We start from the raw sequence: 24,968 nt of genomic DNA, 5'->3' as shown, positions 1-24,968 counted from the left end.
TCTGGGAGCCTCATCGTTCTCTTCTTCTTTGTTGTTTCCCCATGTGTTCCTGTACACCTTATTCTACACACATTGATTCTAGCCTGGGTGGCTTTTGTGGCCTCACTCCAATCGCCATGGCGGACGTAGTCGTCCCCCTCCCAAGCCCTGAGGGCTACAAGCGCAAAGCATCTGGCTTGACCATTCAAACTGACCTCCCCATGTCTAGTTTCCCCGAACTTTTCGAGTCCTCAGGCGATACCATGATGGATTCTCCTTCAACCCATGTCCCGACCCACAAGCTGGTTGACCACCTCAAAGATCAGACCCCCAGACATCCTTCTCCTCAGCCGACTCATGTCAGCTATCCCAAGGTGAACGGCAACGGGCACAGAGTGCTCCGCTCCGCGACCGTTGGATATGTTGCCCCTGTCTTCCAGGGAAAGGCAGAGCAGATGCAGCAAGGTTGGTATTTCCAATCATAAACTGCGCTATAACATTTACTGACATCCATTTCAGTCAAGGATATCATTGTCCGGGGCGGCTGGATTCCCGAGACTCTGGTGGACGCTCAGGTTGCTTGGTTCTATAATGAGCTTGGCATTGACGACGTCTACTTCCAACTAGAAAACCCTCAGGTGGTTGCGAATCACATCACATCCCTTTATGCGGCCAAGGTTGCTGCTTTTTCTCGCGAGGACAAGCGGGAAGAGATCAGACTGGACATGGAAGCCTCAGACCACGCCATTTACATCGACACAAGCGAACCCGGCATGACCTCCTTCGACGGCCCGCGATATGAGCACAGACTAGAGTCCAAGTACTTGGATGGCGACGATACCTCGAAGCGCTTCCGTGTCGAGACTTTCAGATCCCCCGGTGTCCTGGGACAGAGGGAGAACTCCAAGGCAGCTCTTCGTTGCTACTTTGTCTATCAGTGTCTGTTCGTTGATTCCAACGCCGACCCCAAGGAAACTCGCCTGGAAGTTATCAGCGACCGCATGTTCCTTGCCAAGGCGACCAAGAACACCAAGCAGATCTACCAGGACATTATCCAGGTTGCTGTGAGCCGACATGGCCCCGTCATTGAGGTTTTCGACATTGAGGGCTCGGAGGAAATGAGACTGGTAGTTGCCTTCCGCTCTCGAACAGCAAAGGGAATCTTCAGCGCCCTCAGCGACCTTTACCACTACTACGGCGTCACAAGCTCTCGCAAGTACGTTGAGCAGTTCTCCAACGGTATTACCGTCATGAGTATCTATCTGCGCCCTGCTGCGAACATCGACGGCAAGCACCCTCCTCTTGAGCAGTCTATTCACCAGATCACCAAGGAAATTTCCTTGCTGTACTGCCTTCCCCAGAACAAGTTCCACAACATGTTTGCCTCTGGTGAACTCAGTCTGCAGGAGACCATCTATGCCCACTGCGTCTGGGTATTCGTCCAGCATTTCTTGAACCGCCTTGGAACAGAGTACACTTCGCTCATCGCAGCCCTCGACCCCAAGAACAACTCGCATGTTGAGATTCTCTCCAAGATGAAGAAGCGTCTGCGTACCGAGACCTTTACGCCTGACTACATTCTTGAGATCATCAGCTCCCACCCACAGCTTGTGCGCGCTCTCTACGCTTCATTCGCCAGCGTTCACCTTCGAGTCGGCAACGATTATGATCGCCACCTCGTTGCGCCCACGCCTGCCATGGAGGTCCTCTCTGATGCCAAGCTTAAGGAGAAGATCACCAAGGACGTCTCTAACGAGCACGAGGAAATGGTCATGACTGCTTTCCGTGTCTTTAACAATGCAGTCCTCAAGACCAACTTCTTCACTCCCACCAAGGTCGCTCTGAGCTTCCGGCTTGACCCCTCGTTCCTTCCGGAAGTCGAGTATCCCAAGCCGTTGTACGGCATGTTCCTCGTCATCACTTCCGAGTCGCGTGGTTTCCACCTCCGCTTCAAGGATATTGCACGTGGCGGTATTCGTATTGTCAAGTCTCGAAGCAAGGAGGCCTACCAGATCAATGCCCGCAATCTCTTTGATGAGAACTACGGCCTTGCCAGCACCCAGCAGCGCAAGAACAAGGATATTCCGGAGGGCGGATCGAAGGGTGTCATTCTCCTTGACCCCAAGCAGCAAGATAGGCACCGCGAGGCCTTTGAGAAGTACATCGATAGTATCCTTGACCTTCTTCTGAAGGCTGACTCACCTGGCATCAAGAATCCCATTGTCGATCTCTATGGCAAGGAGGAGATTCTGTTCATGGGACCGGACGAGAACACTGCTGACCTTGTTGACTGGGCCACTGAGCATGCCCGGGCTCGCGGCGCTCCTTGGTGGAAGTCCTTCTTCACCGGCAAGTCGCCTCGTCTTGGTGGTATCCCGCACGACTCCTATGGCATGACAACCTTGTCGGTCCGTGAGTACGTCAAGGGTATTTACCGCAAGCTTGAGCTTGATCCCTCCAAGATCAGGAAGATGCAGACTGGTGGTCCCGATGGTGATCTTGGCAGCAACGAGATTCTGCTCAGCAACGAGACATACACTGCTATTGTTGACGGATCCGGTGTTCTCTGCGACCCCAACGGCATTGACATGGATGAGTTGCGCCGCCTTGCCAAGGCTCGAGCTATGATCTCGAACTTCGACATCTCCAAGCTTTCCAAGGATGGTTATCGTGTGCTTTGCGACGATACCAACGTTACACTCCCCAACGGAGAGGTGGTGTACAACGGCACTGCATTCCGTAACACCTATCATCTTCGCGACACTGGTATCACTGACATGTTCGTGCCTTGCGGTGGCCGTCCCGAGTCGATCGATCTCTCCTCAGTGAACAAGCTCATCAAGGATGGAAAGTCTACAATTCCATACATTGTGGAGGGTGCCAACCTTTTCATCACTCAGGATGCCAAGCTCAGGCTCGAGGAGGCCGGCTGCATCGTTTACAAGGATGCCAGCGCCAACAAGGGTGGTGTCACCAGCTCATCGCTCGAGGTCCTTGCCTCCCTTAGCTTTGACGACAAGGGCTTCGTTACCCACATGTGCCACGATTCCCGCGGCAATGCGCCCGAGTTTTACAAGGCCTATGTCAAGGAAGTGCAGAACAAAATCCAGGACAACGCCCGCCTCGAGTTCGAGGCCATCTGGCGCGAACACGAGCAGACTGGCCTTCCTCGATCTGTTCTCTCTGACAAGCTGTCATTGGCCATCACCTCTCTTGACGAGGATCTCCAGCGCTCTGAGCTCTGGGACAACGAGAAGATTCGCAGGTCCGTCCTCGCCGATGCCTTGCCCAACCTTCTCATCAACAAGGTCGGCCTCGATACCATCATTGAGCGTGTTCCGGATTCGTACCTGAGGGCCATCTTTGGCAGCTACCTCGCCAGTCGCTTCGTCTATGAGTTTGGCAGCTCGCCTAGCCAGTTTGCTTTCTATGATTTGTAAGTCTCCCTTACTCTTCTCTCTCAGGTGATGATGTTGATACTAACACTTTTCTTAGCATGTCGAGGAGAATGGGAAACATCAACAAGGAGTGAATTTGCAAGTGATCATAAAAGACTAATCCTCATCGTTTATCTCGATTACATATAATGGGTTTTGGCGCAAAAAAAAAAGGGTTGACATGGGTTTATGAAAAAGAAGGCTACTTCCGATATGGGAGAACAGTCATGATAACTTTGAAATGCTCGCTTATAAGGTTTCAGGGAGATTCATATGGAGTTATTGCACTTGGCTTTATTTACATCGATAGAGCGTTAGCGTGTGTCTAGAGAGGCCTTGTGTTAAATTGACCTCTTCTCTCATGTACAAGCCATCACCACACGCATGATGTTGAACTCGCCATGTTCTTTTTTCCAGACAGTCTTCGTTCACTAGGCAATTTCTCATCTGCCGAGAACAACACAACCTCCCTTTCAGGTGTGAACCGACATCGGACACGGATCCTTTCAAGCTTCTCAGAATAAGGGGTCATATTCAGTCCTTCTCTACAAGATAACAAGCTTGGCGTTCAAGCAGGAACGGTAGTCAGAGTCTTCTAGAAAGTTGAGGTCACCATCCATCGTCTGCTGCGGTGTCTTATCGGGTGTAACGGCGGTTCGCTTCCCCATCCGTACTTAGCTCACTGCAGCTTCCAGAATATGTATGGAAGAAGCTTATGGTGACACAGCGGCATAAGTAAGACTTGAGCCGCCATTTAGTCCCATGAGTCATCAGGTGGTGTCAGCCAAGACGTCCATCTCCCGCCTCACGGCACGGTAGATCATGGTTGTCACGAACGGACGGCGGGACTTAAATAGCCGATACGTGGAAAGAATGGTTGACAGTTGATGACTTGATGAATCCCTCCGGTTGCACAAAGTGCCGGGACTTGGGACTGATGACTGTAGTCTGGTCGGTGTACAAGTGTTTGTGATAAGTGTTACAAGCGCACAAATGGTAGATCTGTTTGACGTGACGCCCGGCATAGAAGACCTTCTCAATAAGTACTATGTCTGTGAAGAAGTACTGCCTATCTGTCTGCAAGGTTTCCTTGGTGTCACTCATATTTCTTGAGGGGGCTGTAACAGAAGGGTTGAGATCAAAAGTACCATAGCTCCCTGGCTTGGAATAGTGGAGGATCATGATGGGTATGAGAGGAAGGAAGAAGAACGAGATCAATGGAAATGATAGTCATATCAGGAGGCAGGCTGGCTGGCTAACATGCCAGGTGAGCTACAGCTTTTGAATGACTGAGAGCTGTATTACGCTGAGTAATGTCGTCTTCCGCAGTATTGCACTCAGTTGATATGATGATAGCAACCGAAGGTGTAGCCAGATCTTTGCCGCGGCATCTTGAGAGAGCAAAGATCTGGGGGATCGCGGTATCACTGGTCTTGTGATGGGAAACTACAGTGACAATTGGCTGGGGATCAAAGATACCTCTGCGGCGAATTCGAACCAAAAGAACAAGCTTCATACTATGATTCGATCAAAATTTACGTTGTTCCAACTCAAATCGACTGAACCATGCTAACAATGCCAGCATGCCGGGAAGTTCTCGACCATGTGTACTTAGAGATATCTTACCGAACGAAGACGAAACAGTAAAGACTTTGTTCCTCACTTCCTGGAGCAGTAACAGTCGGGGCTGACGGTGCAACTGTTTACTCCGTCGGCCCGGAGGTCACGGTAGTTACTTGCTTAGTATTCTAGTAATATTCCAGGTATATATGGTATCCAATCTCGTTACTGGCGACGGAAATACGCACGCCACTCAACGCTCTAGAAACATGGGAATGGGAGTACATGTGTGAGTTGAAGTGTCAGTGATGGCGACGGGATACAAGATCTGCGGCGGGTGACAGTGGGATTTGTAGATATCGATGTCATAATGTCCGGCGGGTCTGGATGAACACTCAAGCTGAATGAGATAAGTACGCACTTGAGTCCCATGACTTCAAGTTCAATTGTACTTATTGAGAGCTGAGGGCTAAAACAGACCAGGCATCGCGAAGGCTTTCGAGACACTACAGTACACGGCACCCGACTGGCACTGCAAAGCAAGAGCCGACGGCGAAGAGCGAGTTGCATAACTAAACAGTACCTACTTATTCAGTTCAGTTGCGTACGAGTGTAGACAGTTGAGTGCTGCAGTGCCGTTGACATTCAGAACCTAGATGGGCAAGAACTAACTCTTCCCTGCCATAACATGTACACTGGAGGGAATATCTGTTAGAAGCGGTAGTAGAGCGTTGAATTTTTACATAGTTAAGGTCAAGCATCACTAATAAGTGTACACACATCTGCTTCTTCTGGGCCTTCGCTCCTCCCTTTACTGATTCATCGTTCGGCTTTCACTGCTTGTCAGCTCCTTCCTACTCGCTTCCTAGGCACTCTAGTTATTAGGTAAGAGCACCTGGCGGTAGCCGAACGTCCCTTCTTGAACACTGCAGGTCAAATTGACCGGGGCTGAGGAAACCTTCTGGTTTTCGTTTTCCTCAGAAACCGTCAGACAACCGTCTGCTGCGCAATGGTTACTCCTCCTTAACCGTTCAGTCTTACAAACCGTGACCGAACAACAACCGTAGACTCCATACACATTATCACAGCTAAGACTGCAGTGTTCAACAACCACTGCACTCACTGCAACACTGCAACCGTAAGTCCGAGTCCTCCACAGGGTACTATCTCGGCTCAGCTAAGTTTCCCTCGCTTGGAGCTGAGTACCGGAATGGACCACTGCATCGTGAAGACGATATCCAAGCCCGCAAGGCACTGGCACTGGCGAGCAAGAGCTCACGGAGTCATAAGTATCCGGCATCGATGGCCAACTGAAGACAAAACAGTATCCGTCAAGCTGAGTGCTGAAGGGACTGGGCGGAGTAGACAGCGTCATTATCGATCGTTCCTGCCATTCGTCCACTTCAAGTTCAGTTACCAAGTATATTTTCAGGCGCTCCTTCTGAACCTGGACTGGCATCGAGGTTGGCACTCGTAATAAGTAAGTAGGCGCAGCTGAGTGTCTCCATGCCCCATCTCATTGCGATCTTGAAACGGCAAAGAGCAAAGAGGTCTTTCAGAAGAAATGTACCTATTGCCACCAGCTGATAGTGCTCAAGATATTAACTATGTGAAAATTGATCGCTCTACTAGCGTTGCTAACAGACTTCTGATGAGGGTACTTGTCCATCGAGGCGCACTTCGTCTTTCCTGGCCTGTGCAATTCGTTCCGTCAATTCAGCCCATCATGGTGTTCTTCAGTTAGTTCCGCTCACTGCAGTGCTGCACGGCGCTCCCGCGCGGCCTGGGATGTCATGCTGTTAAATTACCAAACTAATATTATATACGCTCCCGGTCTCTGTACAAGTATCCAAAGGTCCCTTCTTCCAACTGGAAAACCATGATTGGAAAGAAAAACCTCAGTCCAGCGCCAGATATTTTGAGTCCCGCGGTCTCTTTCTCTCCGTGTCTATGTACAAGTTCGCAATAACCTTATGTGTCTAACCTCTATTGTCATTTCAGTTCCCCCGCCCCTTCATTAAACCCAACTCAGCTGTTCCAAGACAGTGAGTCGGTTGATTCCACAAACAATGTTGTTCTCTCGCACGCCAGTGCGAGTAGTACACAAAAGACAAAAGGAAAAAAAAAGAAAAAAGGACACTAAAACGTGATTTCGAGATGATGCCAACATAGATAACGAGAACGTAGAATGATTAAAAAATCCGAATAACAAAAACAGTGTTTTGGAGACACTCCCTCCCTCATCGTCTGCTTCAGGTCACCCTCGCACTAAAACTCCTACTCAGCCTATGCCCAACGATATCCGGCCTGGGCCCGCCGCCGATGGCTTCACTAGAGCTAGGTCCCACAGCAGCATGTGCAGTGACAGGCCTCCTATTCTCTAGATCTTCCCGCTCAGCTTCTTCTTCTGCGACCTCGTGAAGAGCCCGGTCGCTGTTCAAGATATCGTTGCTAGGAGCGGACGTGGGCCCGGGACCGGGACCAGAGCCGGGCTGTTGTTGACCACCACGGTCCTTCAGTCTGTTCGAGATGGCACTGAGCTTGTCCCTCAAGTATCCAGCCTTCCTCTGCGTCGCCTCTGGGCTCTCTCTGTCGTCTCTCAGAACCGTGTTTGATTGTCTCAGCATCGACACGCCGCTGCTGGTGCCGGGTCGGGAGATGGTCTCTCCGTCGCCGCTGGAAGCGGGACTGGAGCCGGATGCTCCTCCGCCACTGCTACCGAACAGTCTCGAGCCGGCACTCGTCGCGGGCCGGAGCAGGCTGAACGCACCCCGATGCGGTTGGCTGCCATCCATACCCGGCGGCAGGATAGGTGTTGGCGGGGTCATGGTGAAGCCGACGGCTGGTGGCCCAGATGCAATCGACTGGGCACTACTACTGGTACCAGCGGTGGCGGTGGTCTGCGGCACGAGTGGTGATCGCTGCGAGGAAGCAATGCTAGAGCTCCGGCTCTCCGAGCTGGGAACCACAGACACTGTTTGCGAGCGTGCAATCGACCGCGGCGGGGAGCGAGAGAAGTCCACGATGGAGGCGTTGTATATCGAAGACGAGTCATCGCCGCTGTTGTCTCGCGACTCTGACAGGATTGGAGCCAGTAAAACCGAGCTTGTCGCAAGTTCGCGAAGCTTGGACTGCTGCGCGGTGTTGGGCCGGTGTTTGGAGAACTTGTTGCCAATGATGGCGCCCGTGTGGCTGATGAGGGCCTTGATGATCCGGTTCTTGAGGTTGAGAGCAAGATCGAGGTTGGACCATGTCTTGTTCTGGTATTCGATCGTGGGCAGCCTGAACACAAAGTTGTGTACGTCCTCCAGGTTACGGTCACCCTTGCCCTTGTAGCTCAGGCAGAGTACCACCGATGGCATCTTGATGTAGGCAAAGGTCATGTAATTGGAAGCTCGGTCAATCATCTTGGTCAGATCGTCCGACTTCTTCCTCTTCTCCACGTCCGCGGCCGTCTTGCGCAACATGAAGCGAGTTCCCTTCTTCGTCTCCGGATTTGAGCTGCCATCCTTGGATGATAAACCCGTGGATGTCCTACCGACGCCGGGTCGTGGAGTGCTGGGACGAAGTGATGATTCTTCAGACGATGGTTTCTTAGACACCGTCTTGAACCCAGTACCGACAGACCGGAAGAGTCTGAAGGAGCTTCCTTCTCCAGTGTGAATACTCAAGGCCTTGTTGTTCTTGGTGGGTGTGGCTTCCGGATCGGATGTCAAGGTAGGGCGCAGGCGCAGTTCGAGAGAACCCGCCCGCGTTGAGAAACTTCCTGCCTCCCTGTCACTGTCCGGTATTCCAACGGTTTCGAGAGACCCATCATCTTCCGCATCCTCGTCATCCTCCGGCAAGGTCTGCTTGACGATGAAAGGAGATGTGTTCTTGGCGGCGCCAGTGGCCTCATCACCGTCAATACCAGGGAAGACGTACTCGAACAACTTCTTGCCCACCTCCCTCTCCAGCTGGATCTTGAGCGGGAATAGATTGACCTCGAAGTGATCCATGACAGGAATACCGGCGATAGCCTCGAGCATGTGGAAGTACACCCGAATCATTGGTTGAGAGGTTGGGTCAAAGCCACCACGGTTCCCATCAACGTATGGCGCAACCATCACAGGGTAGATTGCGTCAGGGAGGAGGTTGAGACCAAGTATGCTTCCGACCTGTATCAAGTTCACGTGCGAGCCGTCCGAGTTATCGGTACGGTCGTACTCGACATTCTTGAGCTGGAGTTCGACAAGTGGCTCGCTAGTGTCCCGGATGAGGTGCCAGACGATCTCCTTTGCTGTGATGCTCCACTTCAGAAGTGCGCTGCTTGTTGAGCTGTCGTACTTGCGTTGAGACGATGTGATGGCCTTCATCATGAAGAAAAGCTCATCCTCGCAAGCGGCCAAATCGCGGTCCAGCACCAGTCGATCTTTCCACCCTCTCTTATCCATGTACTTACCATGGGTTTGGAAGTGGGTTTTGATATCTTCCAGCTGCCGGACACGCTCTTGAAGTTTGATCACCATTTCAGGGGCTCCTCTGAGGTCGCTGAAGTCGGAAGCAAGCATGATCTTCTCGAGCCTCTCGCTGCGCGTCTTCTCCAAAGGCTCACTGTACATCAACAGATCTACCACGATGACGTAGAATGCATAGTATTGAGACGAGTTGCACAATGCGTGAGCCTGGGGGAATTCAATCCAGAGGTTGTCCATTCTGGATTCGGTGTTGTCTGCGGCGGCCTCTCCGTCATTGTCTGTTTCTTCGCTGACGTTCACTTCATCGTTATACTTCAATCGAAGCGTGTTGTACTTGTCATATCGCAGCATAGCAGACGTCTTCTTGACAACACGTTTGAAGCCAAAAGGATCTGTCTCAAAGTCGAACATGACCTCCATAGGAACCCAAGGCGGCCACGAAGACCCAGCTGGAGTCCCGTAAGTATTTCCCGAGTACATGGACACCAGCTGTGTCGAAAACCACTTCTGATGGGTGACGAAGAACTGCGTACTGTCCATGTTGACGAGGAAACGTTGCTGAACGAGACCGCTGACCGTATCAAACAATCTGCTCTGGTCCATCACATCGACAACCTTGAGCTCCATGCCTTTAGCGGCAATGAGGACCACGTGTTTCTTATTCTTGTCGCTCTGCAATTGAATCTGCGGCGCAATGACACGAACATGGTAGCTACTTTGAGCCATGTACTCTTTGGCGATACCGCTGGCGAGGTCGGCCATAGATGGATTCCCGGGCCCTGCATCCTCGGCACTGGCGAATTTCTTGCCGTCCTCCAAGATTTTGCGAATCCTATCCTCAATGTCTGCCTGGGTTTCCCTCTCTGCACCGTTGACATTGGGGCTACTGGCTGACGGAGTCGAGTTGCTTTCTTTTGCCGCTTTGTTCTTATTCTGCTCCTCAACGATGTCCAGAAGGAACTTGACCGCCGGCCGCGACATATAGTAGACGAACCCTCGTCGTTGTCCGACCTGATGGATATAGCGGAGAATGATGTTTCGTAGGGTGTTGTTCCACTTCAGTTGCAAGTTGTGGACGACGAAACGGTTCTTGAAATCGCTCGCAAACTCTGCTTCTGTGGGGGTTGACATCGAACCCCTAATGTCCGCTTTCGACTTTCGCGCTTCTGACTTTGCCGATGAGGAAGACGACGAGTCCTCACTCTCAGTATAACAGTGCGAGGTCTGCGTCATTTCCCTTAGCATGCCCTCCAGGAAAACCTTCTTCTCAGCTAACACAGTTGTGTGACTGGTTAAGGCCTCAAAGTCAGCCTTAAGCTCCGGATCCTCGTCGCGAACCAGACGAAGCTCGATTTCACCCAGGTTGCGGTTGTGCGTCTCCATTTGTTTATCCAGTTGCTTCAACCGCTGGCGAATCAACTGAGCCTGTATCCTTCTAGGATCATCATCGTGGCTCATGATGCACGAATGGGTTGGCTCCTGTCCGAAGGGGCTGCTCCGGTCCGGATCACCGTCAATGACACCGCCAATATCTGTCTGGCGAAAATAGGTGATGCGAGGTGCGAAAGCAAGCGGAAGAATCTTTGTGTCCGGGTTTGGTTCCGTGGGCAAGATCCAGTCGAGCTCAACAAAGTCATCCATATCGATCCACGTCAGGTCATTGTCAGGAATGGTGAATCGAGACAAGTCCGTGCCATCTTCCTCCTGGTCGGTGACGAAGGTCGAAAGCGAGTGCTTTAGGAAGGCATCAGCGGTCGTGCCCCGAATACTAGCGGAGACAGCGCGAATATCTGCAGAGACCAGATCCAGTTGACCTGCGTGAAGCTTCATGCTGCTTATTCTTGTCTGCGTCCCGCGCCCGCGGTCTCTGGTATTGAACTCCTCCCGCCGCTGGTGCAGATCGAGCATGAAGCTATCAAGCCGAACCTTGATACCCGTTGCCGAGACCGCATTCTCGGAATAGTCTTCGACGTCCTTGTGCTTGTAGATGTGACTCAAGAACAGAGGTGCAAACATGATGTTATACTTGATAGTGGCCAAATGCCTGCCAAACTTTTTACTGTTCTTCTCCCTGTTAGGCCAAAGGGGCCCTTGACGAACAGGAAGAGAGAGCGGGCCCGAAAATAACGCCAACCAAGAAAAGAAGTGGGTGAAGAAGCGCGGCGTAAGATGAACAGCATTATAGCTGCGTGATGGTGGAGGGTCGGATGCTGTCCATTCTCGATCGACCGGTGCGCGGATCGCAACTGAAAGATGGATATGCTGGCTGCGGAATCCACGGAAAGCGTCGTAAGGAAGGCCATTTTGCGGCTTGGCATACTGCGGAGATTTCAGGACAACCTCGTAATGAGGCTTAAACTCGAAGTTCCTCTTGCCGTTTTCGATGGCCTGCTCAAAGACAAGACCGGCTAGCCATTGTACCTTCCCTGAAAGTTTCATGACCACCTTCTTGAAGGACGCAGTAGATTTATGGCTGCTCTCGCTCGCGATGCTTTCATTTTCTCCGCGACGACGACGACCTTCGCGGACTTGGTGGCTATAGTCTGGAACCGCAAGAACATACTCTCCGCTGTCGACAGTCATGAACTTTTTGGGGTCGTCGTCAACGTTAATGTTGAGCCGTACGTCACTGCGCCAGCACATCAAGAAACCAGCACCATCGCCCATGACTTCGTAAGGATCCCTGCTTCCCTTGAGCGCGAGGTGGACGCCGCCATCTCCCCTCCAAGTGATGCGGAAGCGGGAATGGAAGTTGAGCCTGATCTTGTCCCAGAAGCCTACCCTCTCGGAAGGATCGAGTTGTGGTTTGGTTAGAGATTCAATAGCCATCATCATATCTTGAACTGCTGGCTGATAGGAAGGTCCCCAAGTTATGCGAGTCGGGTTGGCGGTATGGACGTCGATATGCATGTCTGAGAACATCTTGACGGGCCCAATAGTCCTGCTGACGTCGATTGCGAAGCTGCCTTTATTTGGTGCAGACGAGTCACGGCTTTGCGGTGGTATCACCTGAACCCTGATTTTCCGGGTAGATTCGACGCCTCGGAACTCTTCGGCGATCACAAAGTCTGTTTTTAGTGTCAGGGCGGGTAGGCGGGCAGATTGATTCGACTTGGTGGGTGGCACATGGATGAAAGGTAGAGGGTAGTCGCGGAGAGACACCCTTGCCTCTCCCATGCTGATCTGCACGCTCAAGGGAACGAGCAGTGTGTATTCCATGTCTTTCGGCATACCCTTTCCGACCTTATGGAGGAAGTCGGGAAGGTCTCTAAGGGGGAAAGACGGCTTGTCGACCACGAAGTGAAGGTCGTTGACAACTGCGGACATAAGGGCGTGCCGGAGGGGAACCTCCAGTATGTTCTCGCCTTCGTCCAAATCATCTGGGATGGTCTCGTCGCCGCCCCAGTAATCCTGGTGCAGGTCCTTCACCTCGTTCCTAGCAGCAGCATACTGTCGGTCGATCCGCCGTTTCCAACTCCTTGCATTATGAAGATGAAGATTGTGCTTTGCCTGCCCAATAGAGATTTCTGTGTTGCCGGTGATGTTCAGTCGTCCCCCATCTGGGTCATATCTTGGCACACGGCCCCTGAAGTGAGGGTCAGTGCCTGGCTGTTGACGACTATCAGTACTGTGACTCCTGGCATGGTTACCGCCTACTGGAGAAGCTCGTCCTCTTGGTGCAGCAGACCGCGTCCGCAGCTTGCTCGAATCGCGTGTCGCCTCTTCGTGGATTTTCTTGACCTTGATACGGAAAGCTTCCTCCCGCGCCTGACGTTGTTTCTGCTCAACACGAGCCGCACGGTAGATCATACCGAGTTTCCATTCGAAAGCACCATCTTCCAAGTCAAACAGCAAGGTACGAGCCCGCAAGGAAACCTTAGGAACAGTTTTCGGACCTTCGGGTCCCTTATCGAGGATGTACTCATTGGTGCCGGTCTTGAACCGATGATGAAGTTGCTTGACGGATTTGATCACATTGGCAACGTTGTCCGTGATCTTGTGGCCAATCATTTCATGTGGAACAGCCACTCGAATTGTTTCCATGGCGATATCAACCATGCGCTCATCGTGCACGCTTCCGTTGCTGAACTTCCGTCTCGACTCCCGATAGTCCACCCGTCCGTTCTTAATGCTGATGACCCTAGCCCAAACCTTGCGCATCCTGGGAGCCTCGGCATATAACCTGATAAGCTTCGCCTGACAGAAAGGAGCAGCCCATCGCTGGCGGCCCGCTTCCAAAGCGTAGATGTGGACCATCAACGGGGGATCTGTAGGCAGGTCCGCCTTGACCTGGATTAATGTTACCTTGGCATCAATAGTAACAAACTCTCGGGCTGTTGTTGATTCGTCGTCCATCATGAGAGAATCGAGACCGCTGCCGGCTGAGAGGGGAGAAAGAAGATCTCCCACCCGTCGTTGGGGTGATGCTTCCGTGGGAGTTGTCATTTCTGCCGCTGTGGGCTTTCCGGGCCTTCCAAACGCCTTCAGCAGAACTGAGACAGCCAAAGCGACAGCGTAATGGCGATATAGAGAATACTGAACAAGGAGCTTCTTCATATTAGCCTGGACATGGAAAACCGGGCCTTGGTTGTCGCTCAATGTTGAGAAGGCGAGCTCAAGCTTGGGCATGCTGAGGAAAGGCTCAATTCCGATATCATCTGATTCCACCATAAACGCCTCCAAGCCCCTCACATGGACCGCAACGCGGCGACCATCTCCTTCGTGATGGTGTTTCTTTCTGGGGGAAGTGGGTGCAGATTTCATCAGTTCTGCTTCTGACGGTATTAAGCTGCGACTGCTTGCTCGCCGCCTAGAATGCCGTCTCTGCAGACCATCTATTCTCTGAGCACGATAGTCTATCGACCAAGATTCCAGCTCAATGGCGACACCCCGGGCATCTTCTGATATCTCTTTATCTACCCCAGCCACTGCCAGGCTAAAATCCGAGCATTGGAATTGGAACTGAAGCAGCCACGAGGGCATGCCACGAAGGAAGTTGGACTTCTTGGAGGAGCTCTTTGGAATGGCCAACTTGTCCGGCTTGACATCTGGGCGGAGCTGTCTCACAATGTGACGCAAGCCGTCGCCAATTTCTTCGCGGACCAGCTTCAGTGCGAAGGTTTGGAGATTTCCCTGCGCAACCACGTGGACATCAGGCGTAGCGTTGAGCTGGACTTTCAAGTCGAATGCTTCTGTTACGAGGAGGTCGAATCTCTCACCAGAAGAAGTTTGGTAGTACAGGTTGTGTGTCTGAATGCGCATACTAGCAGCTAATGAATAGTGTAGCTCCTCAACTGCGGAATGGAAGGATTCAAGATCCAAAGACACTGATGAAATGGACGAGATTAGGAGGTCAAACTCATCAGGGCCGACACCTTTCTCGACTGGAGGAAGGGTTATGCGCAGAACGGGTTCGTGCATCGAGAACTTGATGTTGGCCTTGGGCAGAAGTCGTGAGATGAGCATGTGCGGTTGCCGATTCTCTGTCTTCCTTTTTGGCTTCGGCCGCAGTATTGCCAGAAGTAACGGAAGATGCCTAGGGTTGAGATCGACAGATGGAGATGTTACAACGGAATTCGCAAAAAGCATGTTTGCATTTCGCTCTTCAGCAGTTCCCTCCTCGGCCAGCTCGACAGTCTTGGAGGGCAGGGTAGTTCTGACGGTAGTGGTGGCCATTGGGATATACATGAGTCTCTCCGGTTTCCCTTGCCCGTCGTCAATGCCAACTGAGATAGAGAGCGCGGCAGCCAACGCCTCGTGGGCAATGTCCTTGGAGGGGAAGTACATCCTATGAGCCGGAGACTTGGGATCGAGGCGGTGGAGGTCGATACCAACTTCTTTCATGGAAGCATTCAGCACCACAGGCGTTCCACCAGCCTTGACACTCTCGATTTTCTTGGTGAGGCCGATGAAACTGACGGCAAACTGGACCTCCTTTACGCCCCTGAGGACGGATCTTGCAAGCTCCTTTGAATCGGAGACGGTTTGCATCAACTCTCGGTTCGTACTTCCAGGAACATCGATTTCCTGCATGACCTTGTCGACAAACTCATCAAGTGGTTCGGGTTCGACCCCGACGACCTGTGCGGCAAGTTCCTTGATCTTCTTATAAAGCAAGGCGCTGTGCAGGACATCGTCATAGGGAATATGAAGCCGGCCCAGCTTGAGACCTACAGCGACGTCTCGGAGACCGTCGAGCGTTCCATATAGAAAACCATGAACGTTGAAACTGGCGCTGTCGAGGATTTCGGTGGCCTGCCGTCCATGGGCAGTAAATAGTACGCTTCGTAGGGTTATGATCCACTCGGCCTGCTGTTGTTCTCCTGGCTGATCCGACCTGCTCTGGAGGAAGAAGCGGGCGCGATCTACCATCTTGTCTCGGGTGTCCACGGCGAAGGTAAAGCTTCCAATCTGTACGCTGCCGACATCGGTAACAGTAAGGGTCGAGCTTGTGGCGACGATATCGACCATGCACAGATAATCCAGGCTCCGATGCAGCCGCTTAATCTTCTCCTTCAACTTTGTCAACTGTTTCCAAGTCTTGCCCCGACCCTCCGCACTCGTATCGGTTTTGATGGCGGGCACCTTTGGCGGTGTTGGAAGCAGCGGTTCCGTCTCCCCCTTTTCTCCTGGCTTCGTGTTGTCGGGAGTGTCGCCCTGTGGTTTTCCTGTAACGTGCTTGCCCTTGCTCTTTTCCACCTCCTTGACATCCACGGTGACGGCCAACTCGTCCACCACTATACTGAGCCACGTCGGTTGGGCAAAAGTCGGACGATGGACATTGAGGCCAAGGCCGCGAATCTCGATCTTGATGCCATCTTTTGGTGTGTAGGCCAGTCGTCGGAGGGAGAAGTAGCCGATGCGCTGGATCGAGAGGCCGGTAAGGATGCGAACAACGGCGAATATTATGAAGGAGGATAGGTAGAGAAGGACGAAGATGCCGAAAATGAATGTGGGATTAAGCAGTGCCATTGTCGATGCAGTGCCAGGCGCGTAGCCGGCCTAGGATTCTTTCTCAGTCGCGCAATGTATTGGTGAAGCATGCCATGTTCGAACGGTACGAAAGCGGGTTGGGTTTGTTTGACTATCGAGTGTCGAGTATGGAATGCGCCCGGTCGTGCCGCTGGCCGTAGAGGTAGTAGTCAAGATACGTTGGAGATTCGGAGTCGTGATGTTACGGTGCTGTCTGCCGTGCTGTCGTGCTGTAGGGACAAGGTGGTTAGTGTAGCTGTTCGGATGGTAGACGGACAAGTACTCGAATCCGTAGGGTGACCGTCGAGTCGAAGACGTAATTACGGAGCTACGCTGTCGTTCGTCTGCGACTGTGAAGGGAAGCTACCTGTACAAAGGTACCTGGCCAGGCTGAGGTACGTTACTCACTAAAACTTGGCAGTACTCCTGAATGCGGCGCGCACACTGTAAGGATGCTTGAAGCTCAGTGTTGGTGATGGCTGGCTGGATGGGGGATAGAATGATGCTGTCAACAATGCCGACGAAGAGCAACGTGGTGTTACAAAAGATAGACAGGCAAAAGGGCAGGTGCTCGAGAATGGGTTCTGAAGACGGGAAAAAGGGAAAAAGAGACAGGCGTACGTGAAGTGTTCCTGACTAGTTGAATCTGGCTCTCGTTTTGGTTGGTTTCCGGCTGGCTTACTCAGGAGGGAAATTGACGAAATGGATCCCCCCCAATTCCACCGCTTCCACCGCGCTGTGCGTCTATGTAAATTTCCGCGACTCCTGAATTCCACGGTCTTTTGCACTAGCGCATCGCCATTCGCCATTCCACTCGCAATGAGGGACGATCCAATGAATGGCAATGCCCTGGAAGACTTGCAAGGCTTGGAATGATGATGACTGCAGCCCTGGAGTTCCCGTCAAGCCCGCTGTCCGTCCCTTCCCGTCCTTTTGCTTGACCCGCCTGCTTGGGCTCGGAATTGGATGGCGAGGGAGGCCTGGCAGGACAAGTTCCCGCTTTCAAATCGACAGAGAGCCCCCGGGCCACGGGTAGGCCGGGTCCGGGTCCCAGCACTGTGGGTGCCCACCAGTCTCGATAGTGGGGCATCTGTCGTTCCGCCCGCGGGCGTTAATAAAGAAACGCATCCACGGCATCTGTCTTCCTTGTACTGCCATCTGATACCGCCCTGCTACTGTGCAGCGTGCACAAATCCCCAAGCTCGGATGAGCTGCCCGAATATGACTTCATTTTTGATCCGTCAGAGCCCATTTCCCACAGCTCCTCTCAATGCCGCTCTCCTGCAAAGAACGCCCCGAATGCACGCACGCGAGCACGCTTCAAGCAACAGACGAGATCTCTGCGCTAAGCTTCTTTAGGCAAGGATGATGCTTGATGCTCCGCTGCGGGAGGTGGCTCTTCCACTGGAACGCCAGGAACGTCACCTCTCTTCCATCAGGTCCCCTACTCGTCAGGGCCCGCCCGCTAGTCAGAGGTCGATTTTGTAGACCTGACGAGTACCCTGACAGCTTTCGCTGAATCGACACTCTTCTCCAAGGGCGTGTTTGGTTCGCGCGGTGTAGTTTGCTTTTGTCAGAAAGCACGTAAAGTGGGTCAAAGAGATATACAGTAAGAAGTGATTCATTCTGGTAATCCTTGTCCCAGTCCTCTTCGAGGGTGCTAGGGTTTAAATACAAGGACCAGAGATTCCAGGAGGCTAGTCCTCATGCAATAATATCGTTAGACAGCCCAGTTATCGAGCCATAGTTATAAGGGGATTCTTACACTATATACAGTATATAAGGTTATATAAATAGGGAGGCATATATTAGACCAGAAGTCTGGCCATCTATATATGCTCTAATAATCTAATACACCCCCTTTATAATGGGGACAGTATGGTTAATACAAGTGTTGGTCGTATAGCTTAATTAAGGTTTTATAAAGAAGGAAAGTTCTATCTAAAAGGCGGCTCTACTGGGGATATGAAGTTTTAATAGGGGCTGTACAAATATAGCCACGGCGCCTTATAATAATTCTAGTCGATAATTAGAGTGTTATAGCCCGGACCTTAGCCCTATAATATTACCTCCCTCCTCCCTCCTCCTACCCCTCTACGCGTTCGTTCTTTTTATTTCGACCGACGAAGGTAATAGGCAGTAGGCAATAGTATACGTATATACGTACTTTTAGAATTATATATAAAAACCCCTCCTCCAACTTCTTTTCCCTTTTTCTCTCCTTTCCTTTTTTTTCTCTAATTGTTACTTAAACTCTTAAAATAAATATTACTATCCCCTAACTAATTCCTCGCCTACCCTTCCTAATTAAAGTAAAAACTTTATTTAATTTCGTCCGAATTATTCCTATTTCCATTTGAGCCGTTTGAGAGCGAGGCTTCGTCTTTACCGTTATTACGTAGCTCCTAATCCCCCTCCTAAGAGGCTGCCATCCGTTACAGGTATATTAAAAACCCCGTCGCTACCCTTAAGAAGTTTAAATTTATTAAATTTGAATACTTATTAGTAAATCTTCCTTATTATTTCTATTTTAAAAAATTATTATTAATTTTATTTATTTTTTAAGTAGATTGTAACTTCTTTAAAGTTCCATACATTTCGTATTTGAACGTCCCGTACGAATACTATACTAAGCCCAGAAATTAAGCGTATATAATTTACTATAATAATAATAAACGGTACGACTGGGCTTCGTCCTTAACCTAAAAGTTTACTATAATTTAAGAACCGGCGACTTTTAATAAAGAGAAGATAAAAGCTTTCGGGTATATTTATAAAATTATAATTATTTAACGCTACGCCGCCGAATTATATAAAGATAGCGCTATTTTTTCGTAAATTTCTTTTTTTTTATTTACTTTAATAAAAATAAATTTCGGTTAATTAAAATTTCTAAATAAGAATATAGCTACTTCCTTTCGGTCCCCGGCAACGCTATTACCGTTCCCCCGACCCTTACCGCTCCTATTACCCCGGCCGCTTCACCGACCCCCGCCCTCCTTTTTAGAAAACTTATTATAATAGAACTAATAGTTCGCTTCGAATTATTTAAAAAGCGATTAGAGGCTATAGAGATTAAGAATAATTAGAAGCATAAAATGCTGAAGAAAAATTAAAGAAATTTAGAATCGATATTTGCTACCCTCCTTTTTTCTTCCTTTACTACCGTTTCTATTACTTTATATATTCTATATTAAAATATTCGATTAATCTATTATTGATATCGGTTAGGCTATATTTCGCTTTGAAACGGTTTAAAGCTGCCGTATTGGCGAACTCTTCTAATAATTCCCAAAACTATTATACCCAACTAATTTAATTAATTAAAATTATTCTACGACTTTTTTTAGTCGTATAGTAAAGGATTTTATTTACGAAGTACTCTTTTTCTCTATTTACTATAATAGTTAATAGTTAAGAGTCGGTAGTAATTTAGTCTGGTAGAGGGTTATCGCGAGCCTTCCTAAATAAATCTATATAAAATTTATTAAAGACCCTTAAAGAGAGGTTAGAGAATTCTATTACAAAAGGGCTAAGAAATTTAAATACTATATACTTCGTATAAACCCAATCGAACTTTTTCTTAGGGCGTACTATAGTAAAATTCTTAAAATTTAGCCAAACTTTATCCCTTACTTTAAAGACCTTAATTAATTATGTAATGGGTCTGCAAGAGTAAGGCACAGCGAGCAGTTGTGTAAGGTTGAAATGCTATATTTAATAAAGAGGAAAAGGAAGGATTGCACCAGAAGGGTACAGTTAAGAGAAGGTTTTGTATAGGTCGCTTGGAGCGTACGGGCCAGGCAGTCATACGGGTCTAGAAATTTGAAGGCTCGCATTCCTATCGATAAAGTAGGCTCCCTATTGATAATATAGAATACGGCTTGGTATTAGCCAAGTTTAACCCCTGGGCTCTAGCCCCATAATATTACCCCCCTACTCCCCCTTAAAAAAGGCGGTCCACTGTATAAAGCATTAAGTACAGCTAATTATACAAAGGTAACGAAATTTATTAATAACTGCTCTTAATTAAATGCCTATTTAAATGGGGAAGAAATTAATAATATTAAAACGAATATTTCTATTTAAGCCCCTAAATAAACGTTATACGATTACTTGCTTACTACCCGAGTCGGCGGTGCCCTATTAGATACTTACCTTTACGGAATTGTTTTTAGTATATGGGAACTAAGACTAAATTAAGGGATATTTTTAGACCTTGCCTATTAGGGATTTCTCTTTTGCTATAATATATTAGTAATTAGTGCCGGAGATAGTTAAAATAAGGCTATCACCTAATACTTCGTATTGTTTTGCTTCTCCTACTAGTAAGAACTTTATTTTTACCGCTATAAAAATAGTTTAGTAATCCTTATACCTATAAAATATAATATTTACCGCCTTTCTACGGTTGTATATTATAATAAATTCTCCTAAAGATATGCGTAGAGGGGTAGAATAAGATTAATTAACTCTTGATTAATAGGTACTATATTTAAATAATTATAGAGGTCCTTCCTTTACAGATTTATAGACCTCCCTCTACTGTAGTTTTATTAGGGCGTCTCTATCGAGGTTAATACTTTTAATAAAATTATTGTTTAATAAGACCTCTTTTTGTAAATTATTGCTATCGTAACCGTTTGAGTCCCTACCGGGTCGAAATAGATTAATTTTATTTTATGCAATTAAGATTACTCCCTAAATTAGAATTACTACTACTATTACCCTCTTTCTTGCTCTATTTCTTTATTTGAATAGAATTTAGAGCTTTCCTAACGACGCTAATTCGGTATTTTAAGCGTCTTTAACCGGGTATACCTAGTAGAGGTAGAAGCTAAAAGAAAAATATTACTATTAAAGTATTTAATAGTGGGCAAAAGGTAGGTGATGAGTTTATATTATAAAAGGTGAGTCTATTTACGTAGAGGTTTGAACGTTCAAAATCTTGGAGTAGTGCTGTTATTGAAAGGGATGGGAGTCCGGGTAGTAGCGGTTGAAATTAGGGTAGATTGTAAACGAACGGGGTAGATCGAGCGAGAAGAGTATCGCTAGGGATTATAAGAGTAGTAAAGACTCTTCTAGTGTACCAGTAAAAAGGAGGCGATATAAGAGACGTAGAAGAAGGGGTGCTATTGCTAAGGGAGATAAGAGTAGTATGGAGAGGGAGACTCTTTGGGCGTGTTTGCGAGAGAATAGTAAATGCAACGGAGTATTGAAAAAGAAGGTTAAATATAATATAACGGGTCTGCAAGAGTAAGGCACAGCGAGTAGCCGTGTAAGGTTGAAATACTATATTTAATAAAGAGGAAAAGAAAGGATTATATTAGAAGGGTGTAGTTAAGAGAAGGTTTTATATAGGTCGCTTGGAGCGTACGGGCTAGGTAGTTATGCGGGTCTGGCCAATTAGAAGGCTCGTATCTCTATCGATAAGGCAGGCTCCCTATCAATAAGGTAGGCTCCTTATCGATAATGTAGGATACGGCTTGGCATTAGCTAAGTTTAACCCTTGGGCTCTAGCCCTATGACAATTGCTTCTTACAGTTAGCGAAACGTTCTTATTCTTATATAGAAACTACGATAGTTGCTTAATGTATATCTGTAATTTATTATAATATTACGACATAATCCTTAGTTTTTGCTTGCAGGTTCTTCAAATTTACTTTTACTAGGGGAATTACTAAGGCTACTAGGGATTGCAGATAATAATTATAAGTAGTAAAGAATAGAAATATATTAATAGAGGTATTAATTTAATTATTAATTATTAATTATATTATTAGGTATTAATAATCCTAATCGTTTTAGGTATAATTAACAAAAAATCTTAAGAAGGTTTATACTTCCTAGTTTATTCTTTCGAAGCTACCGTTGGTTTAGGGGTAAAAAGCGGTGCTTAAGAATTAATCGATACCTAGTAAATTATAAAAATAGTTCTAAAATCAGCTAGTCTAATTAATACCCCTATTATTAACAGTAAATTGCGGCTACTTATAATATTGTACGAAGCATTTAAAGAAAGTTTCCGCTATTACTTTTACTTCTATAGAGGGTATTAGCTTTAGAATTATTGATTTACTAAATTTATTTTTAATAATAAGGAAGTTAATGTAGCTTCTTATAAGGGCGAGATTAATAATAAAGTCTATTTAAATGTCTCTAAAGAATTAATTTAGGATAGGAAGAGGCTTTAATAACCTTCTTTTCTAATTTTTTTAATATTTTACCTTACTACAAATATTGTAATTGGCTAAGAACCAACGGATATAAGTACTTATTAATATTTAATAGAAATCTCTATTTACAATATGAATAGTACTTTCTCTTCCGAGGTGCCTAAGAGCCTTCGAATTATATATTTTTTTAAATAATACGAGTACGGAGAATATTTTTTTAACGTCTTTTAGGAATATATATAGGGTTATAACTTTAATAATAGTAGAAGCTTTTAAAATCTAAATACGGCCTCTATAATATAATTTACTAAGCCCGTTAATAGTATATTTACCGAATTAAACTTTTAAACCCTACGTAGAAGCTAGGAAGGTCCTATCTTTATTAATAATAGCTTAGCGGACAATTTAGTAGACCTCATCTTTTTAGGAGACTTTCTCGAAAAGCTATTGCAAATTTAAATTTTTAAATACCTTTACGTCTTCCTCCGCTATAATAGAGGAAGCGATTATACCAAACTAGTTTTTAAGAGCGGATTAAGGAATTAATTATATTTCCTTAGCTTCTACGTCTTCTTCGTTAGGACGGTTCTAGTCCCGACGGGATAGAGTATTAAGAATTACAATAAACTTCCCTAGGTAGTAGAGGATTTTAAAATTGAACCGTAAGAGAAACTTAACTTATCGCGCCTATTATTTAAAGAGCTTCTACCTCTCTATCAAGTATTTAAAATTATAGTAATTAGTAACGATAATAAATTTCTTATACTTCTTAAATTCCGTAGACCACTCCTTTATATATTTAATAATTGCGAATATCTCTTTATTATAAATAGGGTAATTGCGTTCAACGGGGGTAAATTTCTAAGAGTAATAAATAACCGCTATTTTCTACCTATCCTTTTTGAGTAAGGATACTACCGAGATTATACCTACTATAATTTACTTCTAAGAAAGTAGGTAAATTGGGATCCTACTAGGTAAAAATGATGATTTTAGTAAATAATTATTTTAATTTCTTAAAAGCTACATCGTACTATTCGGTCTATTCAAAGGGGACCCCCTTGCCCGTAAGGGTTATTAGTAGTCTTACAACTAAAAAGAAGTTTTTAACGAATATTCGGTAATAATTAGTAAACCTAAAGAAACTTTATACCCCTTTTTAAAACGTAAGTACTTCCTATTCAATAATCGCTCTAATCTTCTCCGGGTCTATTTAAATACTAATACCTACAATAATAATAAAATTTAAATATTTAATATTCTTTATTGCGAATTCGTATTTCTTAAGGTCTAAGTAGAACTTAATGATAATTATACATTTAATAATTTTGTATACTTTAGCTAAATAATTTACTTTAGAATTTAATAAAAAAATTAGCATATCGTCTATATATATTGAAGTAAAGTTATCGAAATATTTCCCTAGAATATTATTAATATACTATTAAAATATCACCGGTATTCCTAATAATCCGAAAAATATAATTAACTACATAAATAACCTATATCGAATTCGAAATACCGTCTTCCCTTCTTCTCCTTCGGCTATACGGATTTTACAGAAAGCTTATACGATATCTATTTTAGTAAACTATTTTACTTTAGTAATAACTTTGAATATTTTTTTAATTAAGGGTAATAGGTACCAGTCTATTCTAATAATAGTATCAAGAATTCTATAGTCGTAGTAGAACCGAAGACTTCCTTCCGGCTTCCTAATAAAGATAATTAGCGTAATAGTAATTAAATTATTAGTATAAATAAAACCCTTATCGAAAAAATTTCTAAAGGTTTTCTTCAATACTAAGAACTTTTTTCGTAATATATTATAAAGGTAATTATAAGGGAGAGGCGGCTCCTTACCGTTTTTATCTTTCTTAAGTTCGATTTTATAATCAATACCTAAGCGGTTAGGATTAACCTTATTAACCTCCTCTTATTTCTAAACGGATAAGTAATTGTATATTTCTATAAGAATTATTTTTCGTAATTCTTTATTTATTATACCGACCTTAAGCTTGAAAGCCTTTTTAATATTTCGCAAACTTACTACGAATATCGTTAATTCCGTAGCTTACTAGCCGCTCTTCTTCCTAATCTTATTTATTATAGTTACGAATATAGTTATTAAATAATATACTACTTCTTGAAATTCCTTAGCCTTTAGGGAAAAATTCTTTAGGGAATATCCTAAGTATAGGATTTAATAACCGGCTATAAAATTCATATTTATAAGGAATAAAGTAGGCTTTTATAGTAGTTAATTATAATTTCCCCAAAAATAATAGGGAATTCTAGCTTAAGAACTACGTAAATATAAATAATAAATTTATATTTATAAATATTTACCCTAAAATAAATAATCCTATTAATTTACGCCCCTTCTA

General features: G+C 46.5%; 2 protein-coding genes across 2 annotated transcripts; one reads left to right on the top strand and one right to left on the bottom strand.

The window, feature by feature from the left end:
* Positions 1-116: 116 nt before the first annotated feature.
* B0H65DRAFT_510930 (Glutamate/Leucine/Phenylalanine/Valine dehydrogenase-domain-containing protein) lies at positions 117-3,511 on the top strand (the record flags this gene model as incomplete). The annotated part of the gene is made up of 3 exons (XM_062828443.1): positions 117-444; positions 499-3,415; positions 3,475-3,511. The coding sequence occupies 3 exons, from the start codon at positions 117-119 to the stop codon at positions 3,509-3,511; spliced, it is 3,282 nt and encodes a 1,093-aa protein (XP_062679834.1).
* A 3,249-nt stretch (positions 3,512-6,760) lies between these two features.
* B0H65DRAFT_473892 (mitochondrial protein from FMP27-domain-containing protein) lies at positions 6,761-16,640 on the bottom strand. Its single transcript, XM_062827219.1, has one exon. The coding sequence runs from the start codon at positions 16,403-16,405 to the stop codon at positions 7,229-7,231; it is 9,177 nt and encodes a 3,058-aa protein (XP_062679833.1). The 5' UTR covers positions 16,406-16,640; the 3' UTR covers positions 6,761-7,228.
* Between the last annotated feature and the right edge of the window lie 8,328 nt (positions 16,641-24,968).

This window comes from Neurospora tetraspora (genome assembly GCF_033439725.1).
Source record: "Neurospora tetraspora strain CBS 560.94 chromosome Unknown B0H65scaffold_6, whole genome shotgun sequence".
NCBI classification, from domain to species: Eukaryota; Fungi; Ascomycota; class Sordariomycetes; order Sordariales; family Sordariaceae; genus Neurospora; species Neurospora tetraspora.
This window is presented reverse-complemented; position numbering and strand designations above follow the sequence as displayed.